This window comes from Coccinella septempunctata, chromosome 5 (genome assembly GCF_907165205.1).
Source record: "Coccinella septempunctata chromosome 5, icCocSept1.1, whole genome shotgun sequence".
In the NCBI taxonomy this organism is placed as follows: domain Eukaryota; kingdom Metazoa; phylum Arthropoda; class Insecta; order Coleoptera; family Coccinellidae; genus Coccinella; species Coccinella septempunctata.
This window is the reverse complement of record NC_058193.1, coordinates 32,403,180-32,428,934: the sequence shown is the minus strand read 5'-3', so window position 1 is coordinate 32,428,934 and position 25,755 is coordinate 32,403,180. Positions and strand designations below refer to the sequence as shown.

The 25,755-nt window shown below is 34.8% G+C and overlaps 6 protein-coding genes across 6 annotated transcripts in view; 3 read left to right on the top strand and 3 right to left on the bottom strand.

Moving 5' to 3' along the window:
* Nucleotides 1–63: 63 nt before the first annotated feature.
* Nucleotides 64–4,961, bottom strand: LOC123314431 (methionine--tRNA ligase, mitochondrial). Its single transcript, XM_044899720.1, has 8 exons — nucleotides 4,803–4,961; nucleotides 4,643–4,750; nucleotides 4,309–4,589; nucleotides 4,013–4,247; nucleotides 3,162–3,423; nucleotides 2,364–2,575; nucleotides 1,102–1,296; nucleotides 64–581 (listed from the first exon to the last, which is right to left on the bottom strand). Exons 1-8 carry the CDS (start codon nucleotides 4,834–4,836, stop codon nucleotides 79–81), a joined length of 1,830 nt encoding a protein of 609 aa, XP_044755655.1. The 5' UTR covers nucleotides 4,837–4,961; the 3' UTR covers nucleotides 64–78.
* Nucleotides 4,936–9,252, top strand: LOC123314430 (myosin-1-like). The gene is made up of 12 exons (XM_044899719.1): nucleotides 4,936–5,147; nucleotides 5,206–5,518; nucleotides 5,574–5,662; nucleotides 5,719–5,907; nucleotides 5,959–6,142; nucleotides 6,211–6,278; nucleotides 6,338–6,429; nucleotides 6,482–6,558; nucleotides 6,617–7,894; nucleotides 7,949–8,313; nucleotides 8,854–8,976; nucleotides 9,032–9,252. Exons 1-12 carry the CDS (start codon nucleotides 5,034–5,036, stop codon nucleotides 9,104–9,106), a joined length of 2,967 nt encoding a protein of 988 aa, XP_044755654.1. The 5' UTR covers nucleotides 4,936–5,033; the 3' UTR covers nucleotides 9,107–9,252.
* A 224-nt stretch (nucleotides 9,253–9,476) lies between these two features.
* On the bottom strand, nucleotides 9,477–11,690 carry LOC123314433 (DDB1- and CUL4-associated factor 7). Its single transcript, XM_044899722.1, has 3 exons — nucleotides 11,160–11,690; nucleotides 10,837–11,105; nucleotides 9,477–10,732 (listed from the first exon to the last, which is right to left on the bottom strand). The coding sequence occupies exons 1-3, from the start codon at nucleotides 11,444–11,446 to the stop codon at nucleotides 10,242–10,244; spliced, it is 1,047 nt and encodes a 348-aa protein (XP_044755657.1). The 5' UTR covers nucleotides 11,447–11,690; the 3' UTR covers nucleotides 9,477–10,241.
* A 294-nt stretch (nucleotides 11,691–11,984) lies between these two features.
* Nucleotides 11,985–12,952, top strand: LOC123314429 (ADP-ribose glycohydrolase MACROD2-like). The gene is made up of 3 exons (XM_044899717.1): nucleotides 11,985–12,263; nucleotides 12,338–12,506; nucleotides 12,559–12,952. Exons 1-3 carry the CDS (start codon nucleotides 12,036–12,038, stop codon nucleotides 12,876–12,878), a joined length of 717 nt encoding a protein of 238 aa, XP_044755652.1. The 5' UTR covers nucleotides 11,985–12,035; the 3' UTR covers nucleotides 12,879–12,952.
* Nucleotides 12,953–13,241: 289 nt separating this feature from the next.
* On the top strand, nucleotides 13,242–14,477 carry LOC123313528 (ADP-ribose glycohydrolase MACROD1-like). Its single transcript, XM_044898451.1, has 3 exons — nucleotides 13,242–13,546; nucleotides 13,687–13,855; nucleotides 14,075–14,477. The coding sequence occupies exons 1-3, from the start codon at nucleotides 13,319–13,321 to the stop codon at nucleotides 14,374–14,376; spliced, it is 699 nt and encodes a 232-aa protein (XP_044754386.1). The 5' UTR covers nucleotides 13,242–13,318; the 3' UTR covers nucleotides 14,377–14,477.
* A 1,568-nt stretch (nucleotides 14,478–16,045) lies between these two features.
* The window catches only part of LOC123314313 (octopamine receptor Oamb), a 55,281-nt gene continuing 45,571 nt past the window's right edge, over nucleotides 16,046–25,755 (bottom strand). Inside the window, exons 4-5 of the mRNA XM_044899500.1 lie at nucleotides 18,976–19,344; nucleotides 16,046–17,450 (exon numbers count right to left, since the gene is read on the bottom strand). Coding sequence (XP_044755435.1) covers nucleotides 16,909–17,450; nucleotides 18,976–19,344 — 911 coding nt within the window. The 3' untranslated portion in view covers nucleotides 16,046–16,908. The remainder of the gene's footprint in view (nucleotides 17,451–18,975; nucleotides 19,345–25,755) is intronic.

The following is a 25,755-nucleotide window of genomic DNA, read 5'->3' as shown; positions in this document are numbered from 1 at the left end:
AATTGCTTTTCGAGTGCCATCCTCAGGGCAGTATCAATCATTAAGGTTAAAATTCATGAATATTTATGTTAAGATTACCTACCTTACGATTATTTGATTTCTTATTTCTAAACGATGAAATTTAACACATTTTTGTTTTTTAATTTTTTGCGAAGAAACGTTAGGGGATAATAAAACTCGGTAATATCGTTCAGATCTCTTTATTTTTGGTTTATCCTCCAGCAAAATTCTCCTGAACAACGTTATTTTATCAGGTAACAATTTAAAGCTCTTAAATTGACTAGATTCCCACGAAAAAGTCTTAACATTCTGAAAGGTCCACGAATCTTCGGGAATATTCAGTTTGTTCAAAAGGTTCGACGATAGACCAGGAACTATGGGTAGAAGTAGAACACCAGTTACTCTGAGAGTTTCCATGGTGAGATGCAAAACAGCATCTAGAGTATCCTTTTTCTCCGGAATTTTTCTCAACTCCCACGGCTTCATTGTTTCGAAGAACAAATTCGCGGAATGTAATGTTGCTACAATGGCATCGACCACTTTGTAGATTTTATATTCGTTATAGTTGGTTTCGCAAATGTCTGCAGAAAATAGAAAGGATATAGACAGATTCTTCATTCCAATAAAAAAAAAAATGTTAGTTTTTCAGTGTTTAAAGTTTCATTTATAGCATTTGTGGTTTTCAATTGATTATGTTGAATACAAATTACAAATAATACAGCGTCTCTATTGATTTTCCAGTTGAGAAAATGTTCGAAAAACTTTCTCCAACAAAATGAAAACTCATACGTATAAAAACAACCCTAGTAACGAATCACTGAAAATTTACCATAGGCTATTCGACATCTTAAATGAACTAACTGTTCCAACTAACGAGTTCGAAAGCGAAAACTTTTAACGAAGCAAAAATTTTAATGATGTTATTTATTTTTGAAATCAATAACTGAAACATTGTAGACTTGGAAGACCCGAAGCTATATACAGGGTTGGTTAGGGATGAAGTATAGAACCAAACGAAAACGATCTTTAAAAATATTAAACACAATTCTACATGATTTTTTTTCAGCAATCAATTACCAATTTCTTTACTTTGTTACTCACCAGGCAAATTCATCACGTTCTCCTTCAATTTCTTCGCAACATCCAACTGCATGATATCCTCGAAAACCTCACTCTGGATCGTCGGAAATTCTTGATTGGGGTTCAAAATTTCGCCAGTGCAACGATTCAGCAAGTTACCGAGGGTATCGGCCAGTTCTGCGTTCAACACGCGGATCGCCTTAGAATCGTTATAATCTGAAATTTTTTTCAATGTGACCCCAAAAGGAAAGAGCAGTAATTCAGGCTTGCCGAATGATATTGTGTATGTGTACAAATAAGTTTCTGATGTTTTCCATGGAAAATATTCAGCCTATAAATACCAGAGAAAGGCTCCGAGGTACTACCACTGGTCTGCCATGTGACAGCAATTACATCGCCTAACTGACCCACCGCAGACATTAAAACATCGAAAGTTTCCTCGAGCCTTTTGATCGATAACCTCATTTACACAATGCTGAATCGAGTAAGAGCACTACGAAGAGCTAGAGGAGACCAGATATTAACCATGGTAGAATATTCAAAACTCTTTCCTTACAAAGATGAACTCTGCCTGCTATTAATGTTTTATTCTAGTATACGAAGTTCGCTAGAATCAACGATTTTCTCTACTAATAAAAACTTGAAGCGAGAAACAAAAAATGAGAGTTCTTTCCTCACTCCTTCTCGTCCACAAAATATCGAACAATATTTGCCCGATGAGACTATATCGGGAAGACGTAACCAATCGCTTGGCCTACTATTCGGTTTTCCTCATCTCGTTTTTTCGCCAATCTTTATTCGAACGTCAGGTCGTTAGATTGATGTAATAACTTTGTCCGGGTGACATTGAATAACGTTGGAGCTTACCAAGGTCTGATAGACTATTAGCTATCGCGTGACCTTCGTGGCACATTTTTTGTTCCTTCTAAGGATTAACTCGAAGACAATAAATAGGACCCTAGTGTTCTTCGACGTGGTATAATAAAATGAGGATTTGTCGACCTATATTTTCAGAATATGAAACAGGGAGAAAAGTTTCAAAAAATTCGGTTTGCTATCAATGTCTCTGAATAACCTGGAGAAAACATTCAGATAACTCCTGCTAAACTAAAAAAAAGGCTCTATTGGATTTAATACTGGTTATACAGTTGAAGTTCAAGTCCAGTCCTCATGGTTGAACCTAGCTCAGGGTCAACTTGGCTTTAATCTGATCTGTACAACTGGACCTTAGATAAATTTCCAAACATTTTATATATGTTTTATTAAGTGACTGTTTTACTCACTTCCATCGCTGTGGGCCACTCCACCTCGAAGCAAAAAATATCTGAGACCTTCAGGGGTGAAAATTTCTGCTCGTTCGAATGGGTCAATCACATTACCTTTGGATTTGGACATCTTCTCGTGCGCAACAGTCCAATGGGAATGGCAGAGTAGTGTACGTGGTGGCTCCAGCTTGGCAGCGATTAGAAATGCCGGCCAAAAAATTCCATGGAATCTGCGACGAAGATTGAATTTTGAAATCGGTGAATATACTTCCAAAACTTTCGGGGGCAACGGGAAGTAAAATGTAATGATATACTATACAATAGTATACCTATTCATTTTTGCAGTAGTTAGACGTCAGGAATGGCTAGGACAACAGCAGAACTATCTCCTTTACTCTTACTCCAAACTTCTAAAGTTAAAATGATTTTAATGTGGAAAATATACCAATTGTTAAAATTGCATAGACTAATTGACGCCGATTTTTTTCAACACTCGTTAGTTCCTGATGAAACTCATTATGAGGAGATACATAAATTCTTTCCTAGTTATCTCCAAGGATTATAAACCTTGTCTTATCCCGCTGTAGGATTTTCTGGAGCCATGCAGAAGATTTATCTTTTCAATACTCAACCTTTTGCGCGATTTTAGTAACCGAACGTATTTCGTATAGACTTTCCTTATTCTTTTATTCCTTACCGATCAAATCTCATGACAACTTTCGCAAACAAATCTTGAAAAAAATCGAGTATGCAAAGCAAACATCATTCGAAATTCGATTAGAAAGCCGAAAGGAAGCAATCAAATGTCGGACTTACTTGAGAATGTCCTTTCCGATTACTTGTACGTCGGGTGGCCATTTTTTCCTGAATTCGCTGTCGTCCGTAAGATATCCAGCAGCTGTTAAATAATTCACGAGGGCGTCCAGCCATACGTAAACCGTTTGCGACTTGTCAGAGGGCACGGGAACACCCCAGCTGACTCGTGAAGATGGTCGGGAAACGGAAATATCGGGCAAATTTTCCCTCGTCACGAGATCCAATAAGATTTTGTAGAATTTTTTCGGTTTTACTGCATTTTCTGCAAAATAGAATCGATACTTGATTCGGCCGTGTACTTCCAATCCATGAGAGAACTCGATTTTTCCATTAAAAAGTATAGGGAGTATACAGGGTGTCCTCAAATGTGATGCTCATCAAAATGAAAAATTTCACCAAAAATCGCCTAAATAAAATATTCAAGATGGCGTAGCTATCATACCCCCAAATACAATGCGATTCCATGAAATTTTTTGCAGAAAACACGATCGTGTTCAGTAACAATCAAACAGTAGTAACTGAGTATAAAAATTTGTTGAAAAATAACTGTAGCCATGTCTTTCAAGTTGGGAGCCCTTAGCATTTCGCTCTGACACCCTATTGTTATGCCACTGGGATTGAGACACGGTATTGATCAGAGTGATATTAATGCTTATATATTTTTGCAAAGATAGATATATATCAGTCTTGAAAAAATCAAAAAATATTCTAAATATTCATTGTGTTAATGACTATCAAATATTGAGTATTCATCTAAATCTTTCACCAATAAATTATACTCCCGCCTATAATTATTTTAAACTTGAAATATTATTCCCATGCACTTCATTAGAAACTTGCGGCATTCTTACCGTTACCCTTCAACCAATAAACTAATTCGTCCTGGACCTGACTCAATCTGAATAAATAATTCTTTTCTTCTGTCCACTCAACGGGATGTCCGCTTTCTTCGGAAATCAATATTTTTTTTCCACTTTCATCTTCTACTTCTTTCAGTTGAGACGATGACAGGAAAGTTTCATCAGAAATGCAGTACCAGCCTTCATAATTTGCTGAATATATATGATCGTTTTTAGCAAGTACATTCTGAAAGTAATATAATATGTGTTTATTAGATAAGAATATCTATTATTTTCAGTAAATTTACCCAAAATTTATGAACAGTTTTCAAATGACTATCTTGTGATGTTCGTATGAAATTTGTGTAGGTAATATTGAAACATTGTGCAAGATTTTGATAACTCTGAACAATTCTATTGCAATATTCTATTGGAGTCATATCATTTTTGGCAGAAGCTTGTTGTATTTTTAATCCATGTTCATCAGTACCGGTACAAAATTTGATTCGTGTATTTCTGTCTTGCAGAACATGCCATCGTGCAATAGTATCTGCGATTATTGAGCTATACAAGTGACCAATATGAGGTTCTGAAAAATTGCATTTGTAAAAAACAACTAAAATTACTCAGCTTTATACTTTCCTGCATTTACATAATAGACTGGCGTTGAAATGAAAAATTTCGCTTTCTTGTTAGTTGAGGATCTAGGTTTAACTGAGGTTGAAAATCTTCTACCACCCCAGGAACGACCTGAAATATGCAAATATAAGTTTGTGAAAAACCTTAGGAGTCAACGACTTACAAGTTCTGTTAACAAGAAAGAGTGCCTTATTCATTATTCTTAAAAAATTTTCGGAAAATTATTTCATTATTTGTGAATTTGTTCTGGTTATTTGTGAGGTTAAATAAAACTAACCTAATTTTTGGAGAAGTGACACTTTAGGGTTATGTTTACTTTTGTATTGTCAATATTTGAATTTTGAGAAGCTGATTTCTTTTGCATCTTCTGAATGAAAGCGAGATCATTTTGATTATGGATGATCCAGGAATGAGCCTTTTCCAAGGAAAAGGTCTAGACATCGTAGATAATAATGAAAATCAAGAAGAAGCTGAAGATTTGGAAGAACAGATCCGAAGGCGTGAAGAGGTGATTCGACTTACTGTAAAAGATTTCTTGAAATAATTATTATAATATTCTATTTCAGTTGCAAAATTTATTAATTAATGCTTTAGACGAATTCAAATATGATGACAGTACCATGAATTCTTCTACGAACATATCAGTAGCCTCTGCTGAGTATATAGATCAGGCCTATAAAGATGTGCAAACACCTTACGAACAATTAAAACTGCTTTATGACATACGAATGAAAGAGATCCAAACATTAAAAGGGGAATTCGATGATTATAAGGAAAATATGGGAAGAGAAATGGATAGCCTAAAACGTAGATTAACTTTACAAGAAGCCGAAACATCTCAAGTAGAAATTTCCTTGAGGAATACTAAATCCCTTTTAGGTCAGTTGATGATTTTTTTGATTCGAACTTTTAATCGAAATTATTTCCCTTTCAGTTGAAAAGACAGACATTATAGCGACACAAGAAAAGAATTTAGCAATGAAAGATGAAGAAATAGGTTCTTTACAGAAAACCGTAGAACAAGTAAGTTTTTGTCTTCAAGCTGAGTTATTATTTTCTCATAATCTTTTTCTGTTCAGTTGGAATTTGATGTACAAGCATATAAATCAACAGTTGAAGAATTACAACTGAAATTTGCAATGGAAACTGGACCCTTCAATGTTGCAGCTAGGGTATTCAATGTAGAGGAATTGCAAAATAACCATAAGGAGCAAATTGAAAAATTAGAAGCTATTCTTGAGGAACAGAGAAGAAAGATAGAAATTCTAGTAAGGTATAGGACTAAATTCTCATCATTATTATAATCTTAATTATTTCAGGAAAAAGATAGAATTATTTTGGAGACTGACCTAAAAAGGACAATTGAAAATAGTAGTGAGAATGAGTCACTTCAGAACAATACAATAAAATTGTTGAATGACAATATAGAAAGCGCTCAAAACCAATGCAAAGATCTTCTGAATTTAGTAGAGATGTTGACTAAAGAAAATGAACATTATAGAAGTATGTATATCTTAAATTAACTTGTCTCATCTAACATGTATGAAATAACGAACTTTTCTAATTTTTAGATAGGATACATAAATTTGAATCTAGTGAACCAATTTTACTTTCAAACTCTTTTAAAAGAAAATCATTGGTAAGTGCATACCTAGTCAGAAGAATTTGCTAAACTAAGATTAATCTTAATGTTTCTAGGATTATGATACACTGGTTATCCATAACGAGAGGTTGAAAAAGATGCTTCTCGACAAAGATGTTGAGCTCACTACTCTCAAATCAAAAACTAGGTAAGTAAACATATTGTTACCAGTAGCTTTGGATAATTTTTTTATATTTGAGGTTTTATGAAAATGATGTAAAAGAACTATTGGAGTATAGAAAAATGAAGAATTTGTCCTTTTCAAACATACAATGCAGTAAGTAGATCTATCTTCTGTTGATTGTTTTGATGCATTAATATTTCTTTTTTTTAAGATCAACCTGAACACAGTCGAATACTCTGTGTGGCCGAACATGAGATGAGAAAATTACAAGATTCCCTGGTAGAGAAACAACAAGAAATTGATCAACTCACCTCAATAAATGTTGAATTGGAGGACAAGATAGAAAATATGATAAAACAAACCAGAAGTGACCTACAGAATCTCTCAAACAAATATAAATTACCTGAGCTCGAGACAATGAGTGAAGAGTTATTGAATGCAGAAGAAAAAATCAAGGAATTGCAACAAAAATTAGAGGCCTCTGAAGCAGAAATCGAAAGCCTAAAATCAAACAACAGTAATAAGGATTTGAATAATTTGAAATTGAAGCTTCAAGAAAGTGAAGAAAACATATTATCTCTGCGAAAAATAATTAAGGAGAAAGAGGAAAATAATGAAAACAGAACAGCTTTGATTGAGCAAAACAATATGTTGAAAAGTGAAAAACAAGAACTCCTGAAAATAATAAACGACTTGGAACATTATAAAACAAGTTACGAATTATTATACAAAGAATATAGCCAGCTTAGTGAACAGCTTAAAGAACTGGGTAGTGATGAAAAGGTAGAAACTAGAGACCTATCTAATCTACGGGAAGATTTGGAAAACTTTTGGAGTATATATGATCATAAACCACTTGCAAAGAAAGTTGTTGAAGTTAAAATTGGAAGTTGGATAAATCAGGTGAATTCCAACTGTATACTGATGAGAAAACTGAAAGAATCTGAATCAAAATGGAAAAAAGAAGCTGAAGAAAGTAAAGTGAACCTTAAAGAATCAGAAAAAGAAGTTGAGAAATTGACAGAATTAATAGAAGAACTAAATAACACAAAAATCTTTTTGGAAGGTGAAAAAAAGAATGCTGAAATTAGGCTGAAAAATATAGAGAATACTTTGAATGGTAAAATTGCAGAGCTTGATGCATTGACCAATGAACTCAACATTAGGAATAAAGAACTAGCTGATATACGGAATGAATTAGATACCTTGAAGAACGAAGATAAGAATGTAACAATGCGAACTTTAGAAGACGCCTCTCAGCATTTGGAGGAAGCAAAATCCGAACTCCTTAAATATCAAGAGGCTTTAAATGAAAAATGTGACTTACTGAAGAAATACGAAGTGCAAGTAGAGCAGTTGCAAATTGATGTGAAGAATACCAATGAAAGTCTAGAATCATCCCGAAAAGAAGTCGAAGAATTACAGACAACTATCAAAGAATTATTGGAGGATAAAATCGATAAGAGAACTGGGGAAGATGGAGATAAATGTATAAAAATCACAATAGTCAAAGTAATCAATTTACACATTTAAATTTTTTCAGGTGCCCCAGAAGATGATTCATTGTTCAAAGTTAAACTCCTCAAGGCAGAAGTCTCGATTCAGGAGAAATTGCGGAAGGAATATGAACGTAAAGTTTCGAAAATTGAGGAAACTTATAAAAACATATTTGATGCAAATCAGCAAAAATTGAACAGATTCAAGGAGCAGGAAAGACTTCATCGGGATCAATTGTCGGAAATATTGAATAAATATGCACAAATCATGTCTCCAGTACAGAAAGAAAATGCAGAGTTGAAAGAGCGTTTGGGACAAATTGAAGTGGATTATGTGGAAATGAAGAAGTTTGTCGAAATGTCCAAGAACGAGTACAATTTTATGATTCAGCAGATAAAGAGGGAGACGGAGGTAGATAAATCATGAAATAATAATCGAGAATTTCCTGTAAAATAATGTGATAAAAGTTTTTATTTTGACCATGTTTTCACTAAAAAAGAAAAACTTTTTTACATGTTGGAGATTTAAAAAATCAATAAGTTTACCTTATCTTCACAGCGAAGCTATTCTAATTTTCATATAAATTGTGTTTTAGGATACTTTGGGCGATTTCCATCATTTTGGTTTATTCTCTCCAACGTTTCGGTAAGCATTCGCCTCCATCTTCAGGAATTCCCTTGTTTTCAACCGAAGCAGGTTTCTTAGCTCACTATACTTCATTAAAGAAGTGCAGGATTTTGACAAATGAAGTGAACAACAACAGAATCCCTGAAAACGAATGCGGATCAATGCCGAAACATTGAAGAGAATAACCCAAAATCATAGAATTGGCCCTGTAAATCCTACTTTTGACGTCATCAAATATTTTATTTTGATATCTAGACTTTGACGATCAAATATATCTCCCATATGTTATGTTGTTTTGTGATTAAGAAAGTTTCAATACCACAGGGAGAAATAGATGCGTGGAAAAAGTGGGCAAAAAGTTTTGTCCAAGCATGCCTCAACTTGGAGAAGACCAATGCACAGTCCAGAAACACAGTTCTTAACTCTTTGAAAGAATGTGATCTGCAGGTGAATTTTGTCATGAACTCGTAAAAATTTTTTCACCATCCATTTTTAATTCCAGGTGCAATCTATAGACAGATATTTCGATGAGAAAATCAAACAGTACAAAAAAAAATATTTAGCCAAAACCAAATAGGAATCTTTGAGCTGTGATGTGTAAATTTGAATTCTTCTGTGTTAGTTCCAGCAATGGATTGAAACTTATTTATTGTTGTTTTATTTGAATATTTTTGTAACAGAACTGTTCCATTGAATTTTCTCAATAAATTCATTCTTAATTTTTCATGGAAGTTTTATATGAAATGCCGAAAATCACTTAAACGGTTTTAGTGTTATTGAAACACGCAATTTGGGAATGCAAAAGTTATGTTTCAACGACACAAACTTGACACAAGAAATTCTTTTGGAAAATCGAAAAGTACTGGGCCACACACAGAATAGGTTGATAATTATGAAATTTTCAAATGAATTGAGATAAAAAACATTGAAATGAATGTAGTCTAAAATATTTTCCTATAATTTATTGGACAATAATCTATAAAAATGTATTTCACTGAAATAAATTATATTAGAAATAAATATATCACATACTCTCAGAATTCACACTCACTCAGTAAAAACTGCACTTCATTCAATCAGTATACAACCAGAATTGGTTCCAAAAAGATCATACATTCGTTTCGGTTATTAATTAGAAGATATCTTACTTTTCTTTGTCTATCATTGGTTTTGATGACTATTTACAGCAACATACTAAGAGTTCTTTTATACTTATAAAAACGTATTTCAGTATTCTCTCCCCGAGAACAGAAACCAAACCAAAAAGTACCCCTAATGGGCTTAAAGCAAGTACTCCACATCATTTTCAGTTTTGTGAATAAAAATTAAAGAGCTTATTCTTCTCCAATTACTCTAAGACTATACCGTCATTTTATTAGAAGTCTATCGATAGTTATGACAATTTTACATTCTCCAATGCCAAGAACATTCAAAGATTTCATTTCAAATAACTGCTATAATAAGTATCAATTGATTACTTGTCTCCAACGATATAATACTAATAATATTTTTTTAGTGGAATCTTTCATATTATTCGGAATTCCCCCACTCCTCCAAGACTTATCCTTACTTATTATGTTATCTAGGGATACATACCAATAAAATATGTTTTCATACTTAAATCCCCAGCTTTTTCCCAGTAAATTTTTTCACAAGAATAGCATGAAAAATCAACATGAAGTGCAATGAGACCCATACTCAAAAGAATAAACCTAAACCCTTAAAATTTCCAGGGATTTGTTGTAACAAATAGCGATCCAGTCAGGCTGTGTGGCACCCCATTGTATCTGATTAACTTCGCCCTCTGCAGCAGTATACGCTAAAATGGGATCTTCAATCGCTCTTGGCATCTGTTGAATGTCCCAAATCAGGGCTTGATGGTCATCCCCAGCCGTACATATGTGGCAGCTGGAATGAGGGGCCCAAGCTATTCCATTAACACAAGCTCGGTGGTTATTCAGTTTGGCCACAGGTGTACAAGGCACTCTCACATCGAGTATTACCACCTCACAAGCATCCATAGCAATAGTCGCAAGGTAATTAGGATCTTGTTTATTCCAAGCTAAACGAAGCAATGGAGTATGAGCAGCATCCTCATAAATTATAGTGGAATGTTCCAGATGACGTAAGTCAAACATACGCACTGATCCATCCGCTCCAACTGATGCGAACATATCTCTTCCACCACCAGCCCTTGAAAATGCTAAAAAAACATATAGAATGTGGAGGAAATGATAATGATTGGTTCAACTGTACTAATCAAACCTGAAACATTACTAGTATGATGTAATATAAGATTTTGCTCACCTATATCGTAGACCTCTTTGTCATGGGCTATTAATTGAGTTTTCACATGTCCTGAAACCAAATTCACTCGTCCTAAGATCTGGCCTGTCTCCAGACCCCAAATTGTGCATGTTGTATCAATGGATGAAGTTCCAACTAAGTTTGGATCTACTTCATTCCAATCAAAAGAAGTTAATGGTGCACAGAAGTCAGAATTTTTATTATTATTAAGTACACATTCTAATCTTGTGTCAGGTTCACCGGCTCGCCAGACTCTTAAATAGTCGCCACTGAAACAAAATTACTTCCAGTCAAACTTCACTATGCTTAAAATGATTTATTACCTAGTCGCTAATAAATCAGGAAATACCCCTTTACTATCCGGAATCCACATTATCTTTGTTGTAGGATAGGGGTGATCAAAAGTGCTTTTAGCAGTGAATTCACTGCTATCTTCATCCAAAGAAACAATTTGTACTTTATTATTATACTCCTCAACGAAACTTCCAAGAGCAAGTCTAAACCTTTTATCTGGTCTAACAGACCAATTCATACTATACAAAGGCCATGGGGCAATGTATTTATAAATTTCCTTTCGTTTTCCACTAGGAACTACTCCAGAATGAGCCATTTTGTTCAATCTTAAGTTGTGTTATATTCGCCTCAGTCTACAAGTTGAAATTAAACAATGCAGATAACATAAAGATCTGCATGGAAAGCTCTGCTGACATAAAAGAGTCTCTATTATCTATATCTTATAATTAATGTTATTCAAATTCTCAGACTTATTCACAACATATATTTTCTATTTGTTATTTTCGAATTTCCGTGATAAATAAAACCTGAAATATCACGCAAGATTAAAATACTTTTGAACTATTCACACTAAACATCCAAACATGTCAGTTGAAAAAGAATTATTGAACTACCTTTTTTAATGATTTTGCCAGAATATGACAAGGTTTCCGAAAAATCTAACTTTTTCATCTAAAAATATCAATGAAATTCGCAACGTTAGGGCAGAATTATGTAATGATAATCCAAAATAACCTAATTTATTTCAAAATTTCAGTAAAACGGTCTGTCACAGTTCACAGAAATGTATCATCTGCGAGATACGCAAAATTTTTTAAAAGTAGTAAATAACTATATATTTGTGTTCTGTGGTAAATAACTTGTCAGATCATCTTCGAAAATTTCCACACATTCTAATAAAAAATATGAGTAGCTGGGAAAGAGAAAAAGATAAATATCTCAAAATGAGAGCAGACGAGAAGCATAAGAATTCTATTTCACTTGAAAAAATTCCTACTTGGAAGCATATGTCTGAATCGGAAAAATTGCCGAATCCAGTGAAAAAAATGGACAATTGCCCTATTGATGCTAGTTTGAATGAAAAATTAGCAGAAAAAATATCCATATTTGAGGGTGATATCACTAAATTAGCGGTATTCATTTTGTTCACCTTTTTTGTTTCTACTAACATATCACCCTCGTATTCATTTTCATCATTCTTTTTCAGATTGATGCTATCGTTAATGCAGCGAATTCAAGTCTTCAAGGAGGTGGAGGAGTTGATGGTGCAATTCACAGAGCAGCTGGTAGTTTTCTTAAATTAGAAGGTGCTACTCTAGCTCCTTGTAAAACGGGAGATGCTAAGATAACTGGAGGTTACCAGCTACCAGCCAAATGTAAGTTTATTCGACTACCAAATTCCCATTGTACTTTGAGAACTTTTTTCAGATGTGATCCACACAGTAGGCCCTAGGTTGGATAGAGGCCAACTAGAAAATAGTCATGTTCGTTTACTTGAGAACTGCTACAGCAACAGTTTGCAGTTACTTGTTTCAAAAAATTTGAGATCAATTGCCTTTCCCTGTATTTCTACGGGTATATATGGTTATCCTAATCTACCTGCAGCACATACTGCAGCCTATGAAGTTCGTAAATTTTTAGAGAAGGAGCATACCAAAGTTGACAGAGTGATCTTCTGCTTATTCTTGCAACAGGATAAGCAAATATATCGAGAGGTGTTACAAAGCTATTTTCCCCCATCTCATTAATTTTTTCTTTTTGTATTTATTTATAGTTCTTATTCGTTATTGATTAGTTTGATATAATAAATGACTGAAAACTATCAATTCTTATTTTTGACTAGGTCGAGAGTTTTGAAAAAACTGGACCACAGGTAACCTAGAAAACTACCTACTATCAAATCAGAGGAATTCATCAAAGTTTTCATTTAAATTTAAGTACTTAGCAGGAAAGACTAATCTTTGCTTAGCAGTGTAGAGACAAGCCACAAATTATTATTTTCAAACTACCCTGGACAGGGTACATATGAACTACTACTTATCAGTAGTAAAATCGTAGGTGTAATTGTGGATAAATTTATCATAGAAATAGCGCAAGCATGTACATCCCTGGCAAATATTTGAAATTTTTGCGCTATTTAAATAGTCGCAATAAGTTCCATTGGAAATAAGTGAATTTGCAAAGAATAATGAGTAGCTGGGAGGAAGAGAAGGACAAATACCTCAAATTACTCCCTGAAGCGAAGCAAAAAAACTTCATCCGTTTGGAAAAAATACCCACATGGAAACATTTGTGTGAATCCGAAATTTTGCCGGATCCAGTTTTTATGAAGGATAACTGTGCCTTAGATATAAGCAAAAATGAGATACTAGCGGAAAAAGTTTCTATATTTGATGGGGATATTACTCTGCTAGCGGTAATTTTTATTTCTAAATTTAATTCGCTCCATTAATGTTCATTTAAATGTCATTAGGTCAATGCAAGTTTTCCAAAACGTGCGTTCAAGTTTAACTAAAATGATAAATAATAAAGTCATTATTAAATGTTTTTTTTCAGATAGATGCAATTGTTAATGCAGCAAATTCTTCACTTTCTGCCATTGATGGTCTCAGCGAGACAATACACAATATTGCTGGGCCCTCTCTTGAACTAGAATGTAGTACTTTAGCACCTTGTAAAACTGGGGAAGCTAAAATAACCGGTGGATATAAATTACCTGCTCGCTGTGAGTGATAATTGTCCCCATATTGCACAGATAATTATTCAGTTTTTTTCATTGAAAGGATATTTACGCTATTTGACTATTGATGAAAAAATCAAAATTAATCTTACTGGTCACTGTGTATCATCGAGAATGTCCTCTGGAACATATATTTATAAAACCTGCAGTATACTTGTATTGTGAGTCGAGGAAAATTATTATATCATACGTTTTTTTTACAAGATGTGATTCATACGGTGGGCCCACAAGGAGAATATCCTGAAAAATTGAAGAGGTGCTATAGGGAGAGCTTGGAATTGCTGATTTCGAAAAATTTGAGAACCATCGCCTTCCCATGTATTTCCACTGGATCCAATAATGGATATCCCAATCTACCAGCCGCTCATGCAGCAGCTTATCAAGTAAGGAAATTCTTGGAGGATAATGGTGATAAAATAGATAGAGTGATTTTTTGCCTGATGTCAGAAAAAAACAGGAAGACTTACAGAGGAATACTTCAAACGTATTTTCCTCTTTCACATTAAAATAATTTTGTATATGTCAGAAATGCAGAGTTTTAGTAATGTAAAATGTTTTGATTTTTCTTCAAATTAATAACTTAGTTGAATAAAATAGTGAAATCAAATTATGACATTTTTCTGCACTATCTTCCCTTCAATTATTTCGTGGATATAGGTATGCGGTATGTAGATCAAATATTTTTTCGAATAAGAAGCTTTTTTAAATGCAGTAGAAACCAAGCCGCCATTCTCCAAATCTATGATTATTCTTCATGAAAAAAAGTAATTTTATTGCATAATACTTTTCCTACGCCTGACAATTGTGATTGGCTGCGGCAATCATACATACAACGTTGGTGTAATATATCAGTATGATGTGTTGCCTATATCCGTAGTTTCGCGTTAGAACAGTATGATGTGTTGTCTATATCAGCATTTTCATGGCTAGTCCTTAGTGTTCAAGATTTTAAGGAAATATGGAAAATGCTTAGTGAGAATTACACGACAGAGATTGAAATATTTATTTCATTACAGAGCAAATTTTCTCTTAAGTATAATAAATATGCCACAATATTCCTTCGTCCGCATTTAATATTATTGGCGGATCGAAGAGACGACTTTGATCACATTTTATTTAATCTATTTGCATTGTCATCGCTTATTACTTATTAGTACAATAATATAGCGAGAGGAAACGTATTTCTTTTCCCATTTTAATGTAATTTAATACATTAATAATAAACTACGTGATTTTGATATGTGGCATAAAACAAAAATCATCCAAATTCTGCATATATAAATGATAATATTCAGCTAATCAATTATTTAACCAGTCAGAAACATATTATTATTGATAGAAATCCCTATCCACTAGTGCTTTCAAAACACAATTTCACATATATATGTACAGTATGTTGATTTTCTAAAGGAAATAAAAAACATTTAAAAACTAGAATCATTGATTGAGAAACCGAAAATTATTTTTGAAAAGGATCATATTATCTGGACAAAATAAGGATATGATTATGTTTTATGCAGTCACATATCCTCACGCTCACACATTAATATGAATATAGAACAAAGAGATCTTAACAACTATATATCACACACTCTTTGGACGATTTACAGAAAAATACAGACCAGAATATTTTGAGCTTAATGCACATCGATATTTAATTATGTATTTGTGTTTTATGACATTCACATTATTGGTATTTATACGTATTATTTACAATTAAAATACATAACTTTAGAGTTTGTACAAGCAGCACCGTAGTATTTTTAAATTAAAATATTCATCCATTGATGTGGTATATGTACACAGTATACAATATGTTGAACAATTTACTAATGGCAAAGCCAAGTATCAATTGAATATCAAGAGGATATATCCAATGACACTGGGATTTTTAGAGTTAGAGAGTTTGATCAAAGGGGTAACAATCATAATATAATGCCATAGATGTTGTTATATATTTCAAGTTCTCTTTCCTTCGATAATTTCATTTCGTGATTATGCTTTGACGGTCGATTAATTTCCAGAATAAAATTGTTACATTGTGTGAATGGCCCACATATCATCAAATAGGAGCGTCATATCTTCCACCTAATACATCAATATCTCATCTTTCTTTGCATAAAAAGCTTCAAAATTATATGAATCAACTTTGTAGTTTTTTTCTGCACTCCAAGCAGTAATAAAATTGATTGATCGAACATAGTTGGAAAACTCCATTCAGAAGATAAAACTTGCCTTTAGGGTCATTTGATCTAAGACAAATATAAGAAAAATATCGAGAATTAAAGGACATATGTTCAGGAAATAAAAAAATATATAAATAAGTAAAGAGAGAATTTTTTGAAATAGGTAGGTATCGTTTCATAGCAGGTCTAAGCAACAGTTTGTGATCGAAGCAAGTTCATCGGCAGTTTTATGATCATCTCCAAAGATTTTGTTAAAATTTTGTACATATTTCAGGTTTTTTGCTTTTATGTAAATATAGTAGCTTAGATTTTATTTCGAAGAGGTGTTCTGCAATCTTCCATAGAAAATGATTTTATGGCATTTATAGCTATGAAATTATTGATTTTTCCTGAAATCGAAGTACCGACATATATAGGGTGTATATGTATAGTTTTGAAAAATTTCAGGACCTACACCATTTGTTGACAAGGATTCACCCCTTAAATTCTTTCGCAAGTATTCGTTTACACCGTATACTATATGTCACTGATGAAAACAGATGTCATTGAAGATCAGACATATAAGGAGCTTATGCCTGTTTGCACGGACTTAGTGCAGGCTTAACGTTAAGGCTTATTTATTTCTCTGAATTTTATAGCATTTACCATAGCAATCACTTTAACGTTTAGCCTATATATCTTAAATAAGTCTGTGCAAATGGGCATGAGAGCGTATTTCATTACATCAAATAGACCTATTTATAAATACATACATATTTAGTTGCCAACAGTTCAATCGTTCATCTTCACTTTGAACATCAAGTCATTAATACCGAATGCCAGCTTACCAATAGCCGACATTCCCTTTATTTGTCACCTGGAGTCAGAGGGATCTCCCCCTGGATCGCTCTCCTCGCCCAGGGAATTACCCTGCCTGTTGTAGCTGGCTGACCTGAAGTGCCTCTCTTGCAGCTGTGATCCAGCCGAGCCTCTCCTCGACCCCTTGCCGTTGCCACCTTTGCAGAAGCACTTGCAGATGATCCGTTTGAAGGCGAACCGGAAATCCTTGCTGAACAGCGCGTAAATCAGGGGGTTTATGGCACTATTTACATAACCTAACCAGAATAACACAGAAAAAACTAGCGGGTGGATGCAGTCCTCGCAGAAGGCGCGTATCAGGTACATGGTGAAGAACGGCAGCCAGCACAGGATGAAACCACCCACTATTATGCCGAGGGTCTTGGCGGCCTTGGTCTCCATCCTGAAACGTTTCACTTGGAATTTTATGTTGCGTTTACCCATTTTCCTCGAGATCAGTTTGGTCCGGCCGTCTTCGCTTACCGTTGACGGGGATGTGGGGGGTCTTTCCAAGCTTACTATGTCGCTGTTTGGAGTGAGAGCTCTTCTAGAGGATCCTGAAATAGCAGCGCAGATTTATGTGAAGGGTATATTCACAGGAGACGTCAATTCATCTAAACATATGGAAAAATCATGGAAATTGATGAGTTTGAAAACGAAATGTCTCAATTTTGTTGCTTGATACCATTTTCAAGAACTGTTTTGACATAAAACCCACAACAAATAGGCATAGCTCGAGAATGGCAAGTAATGATAATAAAATTAGGACCTGATGTAAAAAATTGTAATAAAAAATAACGAATTGTAATGGGTATGCTTTCAGTTTTGGCTGATGTAGATTCACTGCCCCAAAGACCTTGTCACTTCGTTATTACAACACACTATGGTCATTGAACATAAAGGTGAATACTCAAAGCAATTTTACAGAAGTTGCAAAATGGCGTATACGCCGGTACTCAAACGGACTACCGGACTTAAAATTGTTTTGTGTTTTTGTTGCTTGATACCATTTTCAAGAAGTGTTTGACATAAGACCCACAATAAACAGGCATAACTCGGGAATGGCAAGTAAATATAATAAAATTCGTACCTGATGTAATAAATTGTAATATAAAATAACGAATTGTAATAGGTATGGTTTCAGTTTTGGTGGAGAGATTTAACTGGTGTAGGTTTAAGTCATTGCGGTTTTCTACCGAAAAAGACCTTGTCACTTTGTTCTTACAACACACTATGGTAATTGAATATTAGGTTGAATACTTTTATTAGAAGTTGCAAAATGGCGTATACGACGGCACTTAAACGACCTACCTGACTTGTAGTTGGTGTTTCCTCATAATAGATTGTTTTGTTGTTTGGACTTATTATTTTTGGAACAACTGTCTAGAGAATTTTCGGTTTTATGAGAATTCAACTCATAAATTTCATTGGGAAACCTTATGTTATTTTCAAGCGTTGATAAGTAGTTTTTGTCAGTTGAAAAGTTTGTTTTATAAGCCCATGGTTGTATATTATATACATACTCTAATCATAAGATGTCAGATTCGACCTGAATTTCATTAAAAAAAATTCACATTCTTCACAGGATAATATATAACTGATGTATGCTGTGCTGTTACATGATTTCAGGAAAGAAAAAGTAACACGAACCATCACAAATTGTAGTTGACGTTATAGCAGTAGAAATGAATTTTCGATTGAGTACAAATATAGAAATAATAGTTTTCTGTTCTTGTATTGATCAAGGCTCCAAAGCATGGAAAAACCGCATGCAATTGTCATTAATATTGTACATGGAAGTATCATGAGTTAGTCCTTACTGAAACGTGAAAGCGGGCATATAGGCTATCGATTTTACTGCTGATGATTTCTTCATCGACTAAATTTGTCCACATAACAAGCGTCTGACGTTTTTCAATCTAATGAGGGACTTTGCGTCACCAACAAGAAGTGGGGGAATTAAAGTTGCAGTTGATGTTACAAAATAATTTAAGAAAGGGATTCATCTTTTTTATGGTGAAGCAAACCTTTAATTAAACGTATAATAACACTGAGGCTCATCTTCAGAGGGGTTAAACTCACCTCCACGATGCACCCTAAGCCTGCCATCACTCCTGGAAGAATTTTCATCCATCTTGTCACCGTTGACGGAATATCTCACAGTGTAGCTACTCGGCGAGGTCGACATCACCACTGGCAGGTGATTTGGAGGTGTCGGTTTGAGGGTGGATAGGTTTTCGCTAGACGGATAGCTGACGCTAATTTTTATCCTTTCGTGCCTCCTGTTCGAAGGGCTGGGACTGCCACTGCCTAGGGTGGTCAACGTGCTGCTACTTCCGTTGCTGTGGGGAGATCCAGTGCAATGATGGCGACGTTCTGTAGAACCCCTACCCCTGTGTATTCGCAGAGTGAGGCGTTGCTCGTCAAATCTGTTTCTGAGACCCTTGGAGCCTGAAAAAGAGTTATAATTTATAACATTATAAGAGATAAAAGAGTCATTGAGGACTGTAGACATAACAGTAAACTTCAAACAGTGAAAGAGTGATCTATGTAATCAATGGCGGTTGCAGGAGTCAACTTTCAACATGCGTATTTCCAAGAAAAATCATCGTAGATCTAAATGTGATACAGATTCTGAAAAAGCATCTCTTCTAGTAATAAATTTCGAAACATAATTTAGCTCCGTGCCACCGTTCGGTCTTGACGAATTTTTTAGTGAACCCACCTTTTTAGAAATTTTTCGATTCTGAAAGAGCAGTTCCTCTCTTGGAACCTCCTCTGGAACCGCTATTGCAAGTAATTAGAGTAATAGTGATTAAAATTCAAAGGTTTTCGAATGCTGCAGCCAATATTCAAAACATTCGAAGGTCTTTGTGAGACTAGTGCAAAATATAAATAGAAACGAATAAAAAATTGCAATTAATATGAAAAATATTCGAAAAGAGATAATGAGCTCGAGGTCCTCATTCATTTCATTACTTCGAAATGTATCGCGATGATAACATGCAGGTGCAGCCATTCAGAATTGAACCAATTAATCAACCCTCCCTGTAGAACTTCGCTGCGGCTATTCGGCCAATATTAGTCTACCAACTTCCCTTGTGAACCCATCAAGGTATACTGATATTGAAACATCGCCCAACTCTTGCATCCGACCTATTCACTTGTTCGCATAGCCAGTAATTGAGTGATTGGATAAACTAATATTGTTCGTCAATTGGAAAACCCTCCATACGTCAATTTAATTTTCGAAATGCTGCGTTGATTTGGTGCTAACCGTCGTTTTTGAGCTATTTCCTGGCCAGAATTACATGCTTGGAGATGGATTTTTTAATACTCTTTGTACCAAGGAAAGATCTATTACTAGTAGTGCACAAGTTCAAAAAACAGAAAATCCAGACTGAATTCCTCACATTTTTGGGTTTATTAACGATTTTTCAAAAATTTCTTTGGCTTCCTGTGGAATGATGAGGAATTCACGTGCCACCTATTGAAGAATGAAAAAAATTGAACTGTTCATTGTCGGGACATCCTCTACACGAATTTATGATTGCTAACCGAGTTGAGGAACTGCAGGTACACGAAAAATCTTCAAAAGATTCCAACTTCCACGTGAATTCAACATTCGCGTCCCCCACCATGATTACCGTAAAACTTTCTTTCATACGTACACAGTGTTCGCCTAAATGAAAGAGCCTAGTGCTTTTGTGAAAATATCAGGCGAAACTCTCCAAGTTTCATGTGGGTAGAATGACAAGAGAGCACTTCCCGGACTCTCAAGCGAAGGCGCATACACGTACTTTACAGAAAATAACTACATCATACACCACGTAGTTGTATCATTTGTCGTCCAACAGAAGATAGGTGTAACATTAATTAAACGTTAGAAACTCGTTGAGGTGAGGAATGGCGAGTCGTTACATCCGCCGTATACTTTTTCGAGGATGTTTAGGTGGTTTAATTGAGATGGAACAATTTTAGTTTTCTCTTAAAATAATGTACCTACTTTTTACTGAACATTCAGTTGGAGATTCTGATGAAAATTTTCAATGTCCTATTGAGGGAATGCCAACAACATTTAAAAACCACGTGACACTAATGGCTTTGCAGGTCGAAAAAAAGTTACAATTGCTAACAAGCTAGAAATGGTTTCAAATATGGGAAAGGTGAAGTTTGTTCGGACTTTTTTTTGTTTTTTCGCAAATTTCACTCAATAGAATGAATGCATCGCACAAAATATATGTTCTCGCTTCTCTTAGAGTCAAAAAAGTAAACCAGAGTTACGCAATAAATTAAAAGATAGAAGATGTCCACCGAAATTGTGAAAATCGAAAAATTGGAGTACCGAGCCATCATCAACTACCTGTATTTAAAAGGGTTAAGAGGTAAGCAGATTTACGAAAGATATACTTAATACCCTTGCTGATCAATGTCCTTCGCATGCGACCGTGAAAAATTGGACTGCAAGCTTCAAAAGAGGTGAATTTTCCATTGAAGATGATGACCGATCGGGAAGGCCAGTTTCTAAGTCAGTCCCCGATAATCAGGTCGATTCTGTTTGGAAATAGTTATATGGTTATAGAAAAGATATTGCTATCACAGCAAAGTTTGAAAAACTGGTATTCCAATCATTGATTTTGAGCAATATGATCTGTCAATTTCGAGAAGATCTTGTAATTTCAGTTTGCTATATCAGCAACATCATTTAAGTACTTGCTATTTCATAACAAAGTTGAAAATGGCAGTGAATCTCTTGTTTCTACATTTCTTCCAAGCGTTGGAAATTTAGAAAATAGGCAAGTAATTATAAACATGCTTCGTTTTAGTAACTTTTTGGAAACCTTCATTTGAACTTTTCATTTATAGCGAAAATATGAGACTACATATTTCTATATATTAGGACTACATATTTCTATATATTAGGGCACCAGTAATCCATTTGAATTGCCTGATGAAAAGTTTCTGGAATTGTTTCGCTTGAATAAGGAAAGAAGAGTTGAATGGATTAGTTGAGGAAGCGACCAGTGAAAATACAGTTCCTTTTTACCTACAAGTGAGTGAAAATCCATAGAGAATTTCTAGGAGATTAATTATCAAATCAATTCCATCTGATTTCTTGTTGTTTTTTTATTTATAGACATGATGCACAGTTCAACCAAAAACTCACAATCTAAATACCGAATAAAACATTAAACCAAAGAGTATCAATTCATGATACTCTTTGATTAAACACAAATTATTCTTCTTTTCCAAAGAACAATTATAGAATTACGTGTTCTTTTCTATGAAATGAGAATCTTACCCTTCAAAACAGTGTTGTCAGCTCAAACATTCGATTATTTTTCAACAATATTGCTATGGCCAAAACTTATAACCAATCTTGCGTAAAACGGTGAAACAGAATATTCGTTCGCTCAGTCAGATTGCTATATTTTATTATTATAACAATGTTGAAGGTTTAGCAATGTTATAACAAGATGCGAACAGAATCGACCTGAATATCGATGCAGTTCATTACATGATTTTATCAGACCGTCGAATTGGGCTCAAACGGATATCTAAAGCACTGTATATTTCATAAAAACGCGTTCATCATATAGTTCACGTCAATTTGGACATGAGAAAAATTGCTGCAAAATGGATACCCAAATGTTTGAATGTTGACCAAAAGCGTGCAAGGGTAGAACCATCGCGTTCGATCTGTGCTCGATTTGAAAACGATGTAGACTAAACCGAATTTTTCTCATGTCCAAATTGACGTGAATTATATGATGAGCGCGTTCGTATGAAATATTGAATGCTTCAGATATCCGTTTAAGTCCAATTCGACGGTCTGATAAAATCATGTCATGAACTGCATCGATATTTTCGGGGACTGACAAAGAAACTGACCTTCCCGATCGGTCATCATCTTCAATGGAAAATTGACCTCTTTTGAAGCTTGCAGTCCAATTTTACACGGTCGCATACGAATGGCATTGATCATCAAGGTTATCTGCTTACCATTTTACCCTTTTAAATACAGGTACTTGATGATGGCTCGATACTCCAATTTTTCGATTTTCACAATTTCGATGGACATCTTTCTTTTTTTATTGCGTAACTCTGGTTTACTTTTTTGACCTCAAACTTCACACTGACACTAATGAGTGACGCAATATTTTTTTATGCATGGAACTGGTCTAAGCTAACTAGATATCAATACATCCTTGTATGTACTGTATAATGTTTTATAAGAATTAAATTCCTTCAAGATATTTCTTCTCATGTAAACAGTACCAAATGCAAATTCGTCACAGCTGAAACGATACAAGTCGATCGTAAATCAAAATTAACTATGTGAGAATTTCCCTTGCGAGGTCTCGCTAGCGAGCGCACAAATACAATAATTTGTAGAGCTATTTATCTACCCTCTCTTGATACTTTCCACTCGGCTACTCATTTGCTCCATTCGTCTTTGTAGTCTGTCTTCCCCGACCGCTTGGGAACCTAGACGGCAGTCGAGGAATGGAATATTCCTGCCCCGGAGGTCATTCTGCAAACAATTAAATGGCCAAACAAGCCGATGAAATTAGTGGTGTACCTTTCCTCCTGCAATTGTTACCCATTTTCGGGCAAATTAGAATTGCGTGAGCTTCTTTGTCGGTACGATCACATGCAGCGCGTAAATTTGACTGCTTGAATGAGATTCGTTTGTGTTGGGATTTTTGGCTGGGGAGTTAACATCAAAGCGTCCTGGTTCTTTTCAAGAAGTTCTGATGACTTCCCGGACGAAAATGGGGAGTTTTTTCGATTCGAGAGAGCGTGAACAATCGGTGGTTTCTGTGATGATAGTTTTCCATTCTTTCTCTACATTTCGGTCTATACTTTTTCCATCAGTCTACTTTTTCGGATTGAATTCTATGGAGTTATAGACATCGAGATTGAAAATAACCAGCGCATTCGCCAAAATGCAACGTGTTCTAATTTGGCCAGAAAAATTTCCAGAGAAGGCACAGCTTATTATGAAAACTAAAACTGGCTATACAGGGCGTTTGTTAAAAATGCGAAGAACTAAGAGAGATGATTCCTCGATGAATATAAGGAGGGGTAGTTCCTATAAGTTTTTTCGAAATCGACCTCCCTTCCAAGATACAGCCTTTGGAAGGCGATGTTGAGTTGACAGTTTTTAATTTTTTTACGGGTTCTAAAAAACACTGTATCATAAAACTATACATAATATGAAGCACTAAGTGGATGTTACTCACACAATTCTCTTAGATCTCATAATTTAATTATAAATGGTTGAAAGTAACAATCCCTTATAATTTACCTTCAAAAATTGTTTTTGTGGGATGGATGTTCGAAAAATAAAATTCTCTTATGGTTTACCATTCAATTCTGGAGAAAAAAAGTCTCTTGCAAAATTTCGATACAGTCGATACTTTTCTCGGAATAAATTAAAACTTACAAGCAGTTCTGATCACTGTTCATTCCATTTCATCAAGTGTTCCATGGAACGAGATCTAAAAAATTGTGTTAGTAACATCTACTTAGTGCTTCATTTTAAGTAAAGTTTTATGACTCAGTGTTTTTTAGAACCCGTAAAAAAAATTACAAACTGTCAACTCGTCATCGCCTTCCAAAGGCTGGATGGGAGGTCGATTTCGAAAAAAATTTATAGGAAGTACCCTGCTTATTTTAATCTACGAATCTTTCCCTAAGTCCTTCGTATTTGTTTACAGACACCCTGTATATTTTTATCAGGGCCAAATCGGAAAAAATGGTATAGGAAAAAAGTGTTTCTTTTGACCTCAATAATCTAGTGTTAAAATATTTTTACGAGTCAAAAACTCACCCTGACCTGACGTTATTCACATTATTAATGTTCATATATGACCTTCTCGAATCTAGAGTTTAGCAAAATCAAATTTTGTTGGTATAGAGGAAGAAAGAAGGTGGTGTCACTGTGAGGTGTATCGTACCTCGTGTAATTCATCTCAAAATCTGACTGAGAGCGAAGGAAGATCGCTCCTCATTATCAAACGTAAACTGCAAAATCCGGGGATTCAAAGCGGTCCCAATTCACTTTGAAGGGGACGAATTAGAATCGGAAGATAAAGAAAACTCGAGTAACACTTAATTTGACGGAAATTAATAATAGAAAATCCAATGAAACCAATCCGCAAGGAAGGAGACGGAAGGAAAACTGGAAAGTTCCCAACAGAAGACAATTTTGTAAGAAATCGGAAAACCGAGTTATATTTCTAATTAAATTTTCTTTGAGATTGCCCAGGTCGCTATTCGATTAGTCCATTTCCGGAGTAAATTTCACCGGATACTTACCGACTCGCAATTTTCCTCCGGATGAATTTATGAATGGAATGAGGCAGGAGGCAGGAGAAGAGATCATTATTCCTTGGGTATTTCGAGGAGGAAATTCTATTATTCGCGGAATTGACATCCTCGCCGAGGGACGTATATCTTTGGATGCATCTCGACGTTTCGGCTTTCATCGACTGATCATTATTTTAATGCATATTCAGCAGCATTTTCCCTGCATACGTCGTGTAGTTATATCGAAGGAATCAAATGCAATAAGACGATTGCAACTTCCTATATTATGAATTGATTTCTATTCGATAGACGTCATTATATTCATTTTGTACTTCGTTATAGGCGAATTCTACCTACAGATGATTAGATCTTATATTAGGGAACAGGGAACTTCGTTCTGAGTGACTGCTCATGAATCATGCCCTATTGAGTTCATTTTAAAGTTTTTCCTCTTTGAAAATCGCACTACCATCACACTCTGCCATCAGCCTAGGAGTGGGGAGAGATCAATTGATCATGTATTTCTATGATATACTTCAAAATTGG

Coding starts and splice junctions, on each gene's coding strand:
- LOC123314431 (XM_044899720.1), bottom strand. CDS start 4,836: ATGAATAAGGCACTCTTTCTTGTTAACAGAACTT. Junction 4,248..4,308: donor AAACTGTTCATAAATTTTGG/GTAAATTTACTG, acceptor TATTACTTTCAG/AATGTACTTGCTAAAAACGA. Junction 582..1,101: donor GAACGTGATGAATTTGCCTG/GTGAGTAACAAA, acceptor TATTTTCTGCAG/ACATTTGCGAAACCAACTAT.
- LOC123314430 (XM_044899719.1), top strand. CDS start 5,034: ATGGATGATCCAGGAATGAGCCTTTTCCAAGGAAAAGGTCTAGACATC. Junction 5,519..5,573: donor GAATACTAAATCCCTTTTAG/GTCAGTTGATGA, acceptor TTTCCCTTTCAG/TTGAAAAGACAGACATTATA. Junction 8,314..8,853: donor AGATAAAGAGGGAGACGGAG/GTAGATAAATCA, acceptor TCAATACCACAG/GGAGAAATAGATGCGTGGAA.
- LOC123314433 (XM_044899722.1), bottom strand. CDS start 11,446: ATGGCTCATTCTGGAGTAGTTCCTAGTGGAAAACGAAAGGAAATTTAT. Junction 11,106..11,159: donor CCTGATTTATTAGCGACTAG/GTAATAAATCAT, acceptor ATTTTGTTTCAG/TGGCGACTATTTAAGAGTCT. Junction 10,733..10,836: donor CAAAGAGGTCTACGATATAG/GTGAGCAAAATC, acceptor ATGTTTTTTTAG/CATTTTCAAGGGCTGGTGGT.
- LOC123314429 (XM_044899717.1), top strand. CDS start 12,036: ATGAGTAGCTGGGAAAGAGAAAAAGATAAATATCTCAAAATGAGAGCA. Junction 12,264..12,337: donor GTGATATCACTAAATTAGCG/GTATTCATTTTG, acceptor ATTCTTTTTCAG/ATTGATGCTATCGTTAATGC. Junction 12,507..12,558: donor TTACCAGCTACCAGCCAAAT/GTAAGTTTATTC, acceptor AACTTTTTTCAG/ATGTGATCCACACAGTAGGC.
- LOC123313528 (XM_044898451.1), top strand. CDS start 13,319: ATGAGTAGCTGGGAGGAAGAGAAGGACAAATACCTCAAATTACTCCCT. Junction 13,547..13,686: donor GGGATATTACTCTGCTAGCG/GTAATTTTTATT, acceptor GTTTTTTTTCAG/ATAGATGCAATTGTTAATGC. Junction 13,856..14,074: donor ATATAAATTACCTGCTCGCT/GTGAGTGATAAT, acceptor TTTTTTTACAAG/ATGTGATTCATACGGTGGGC.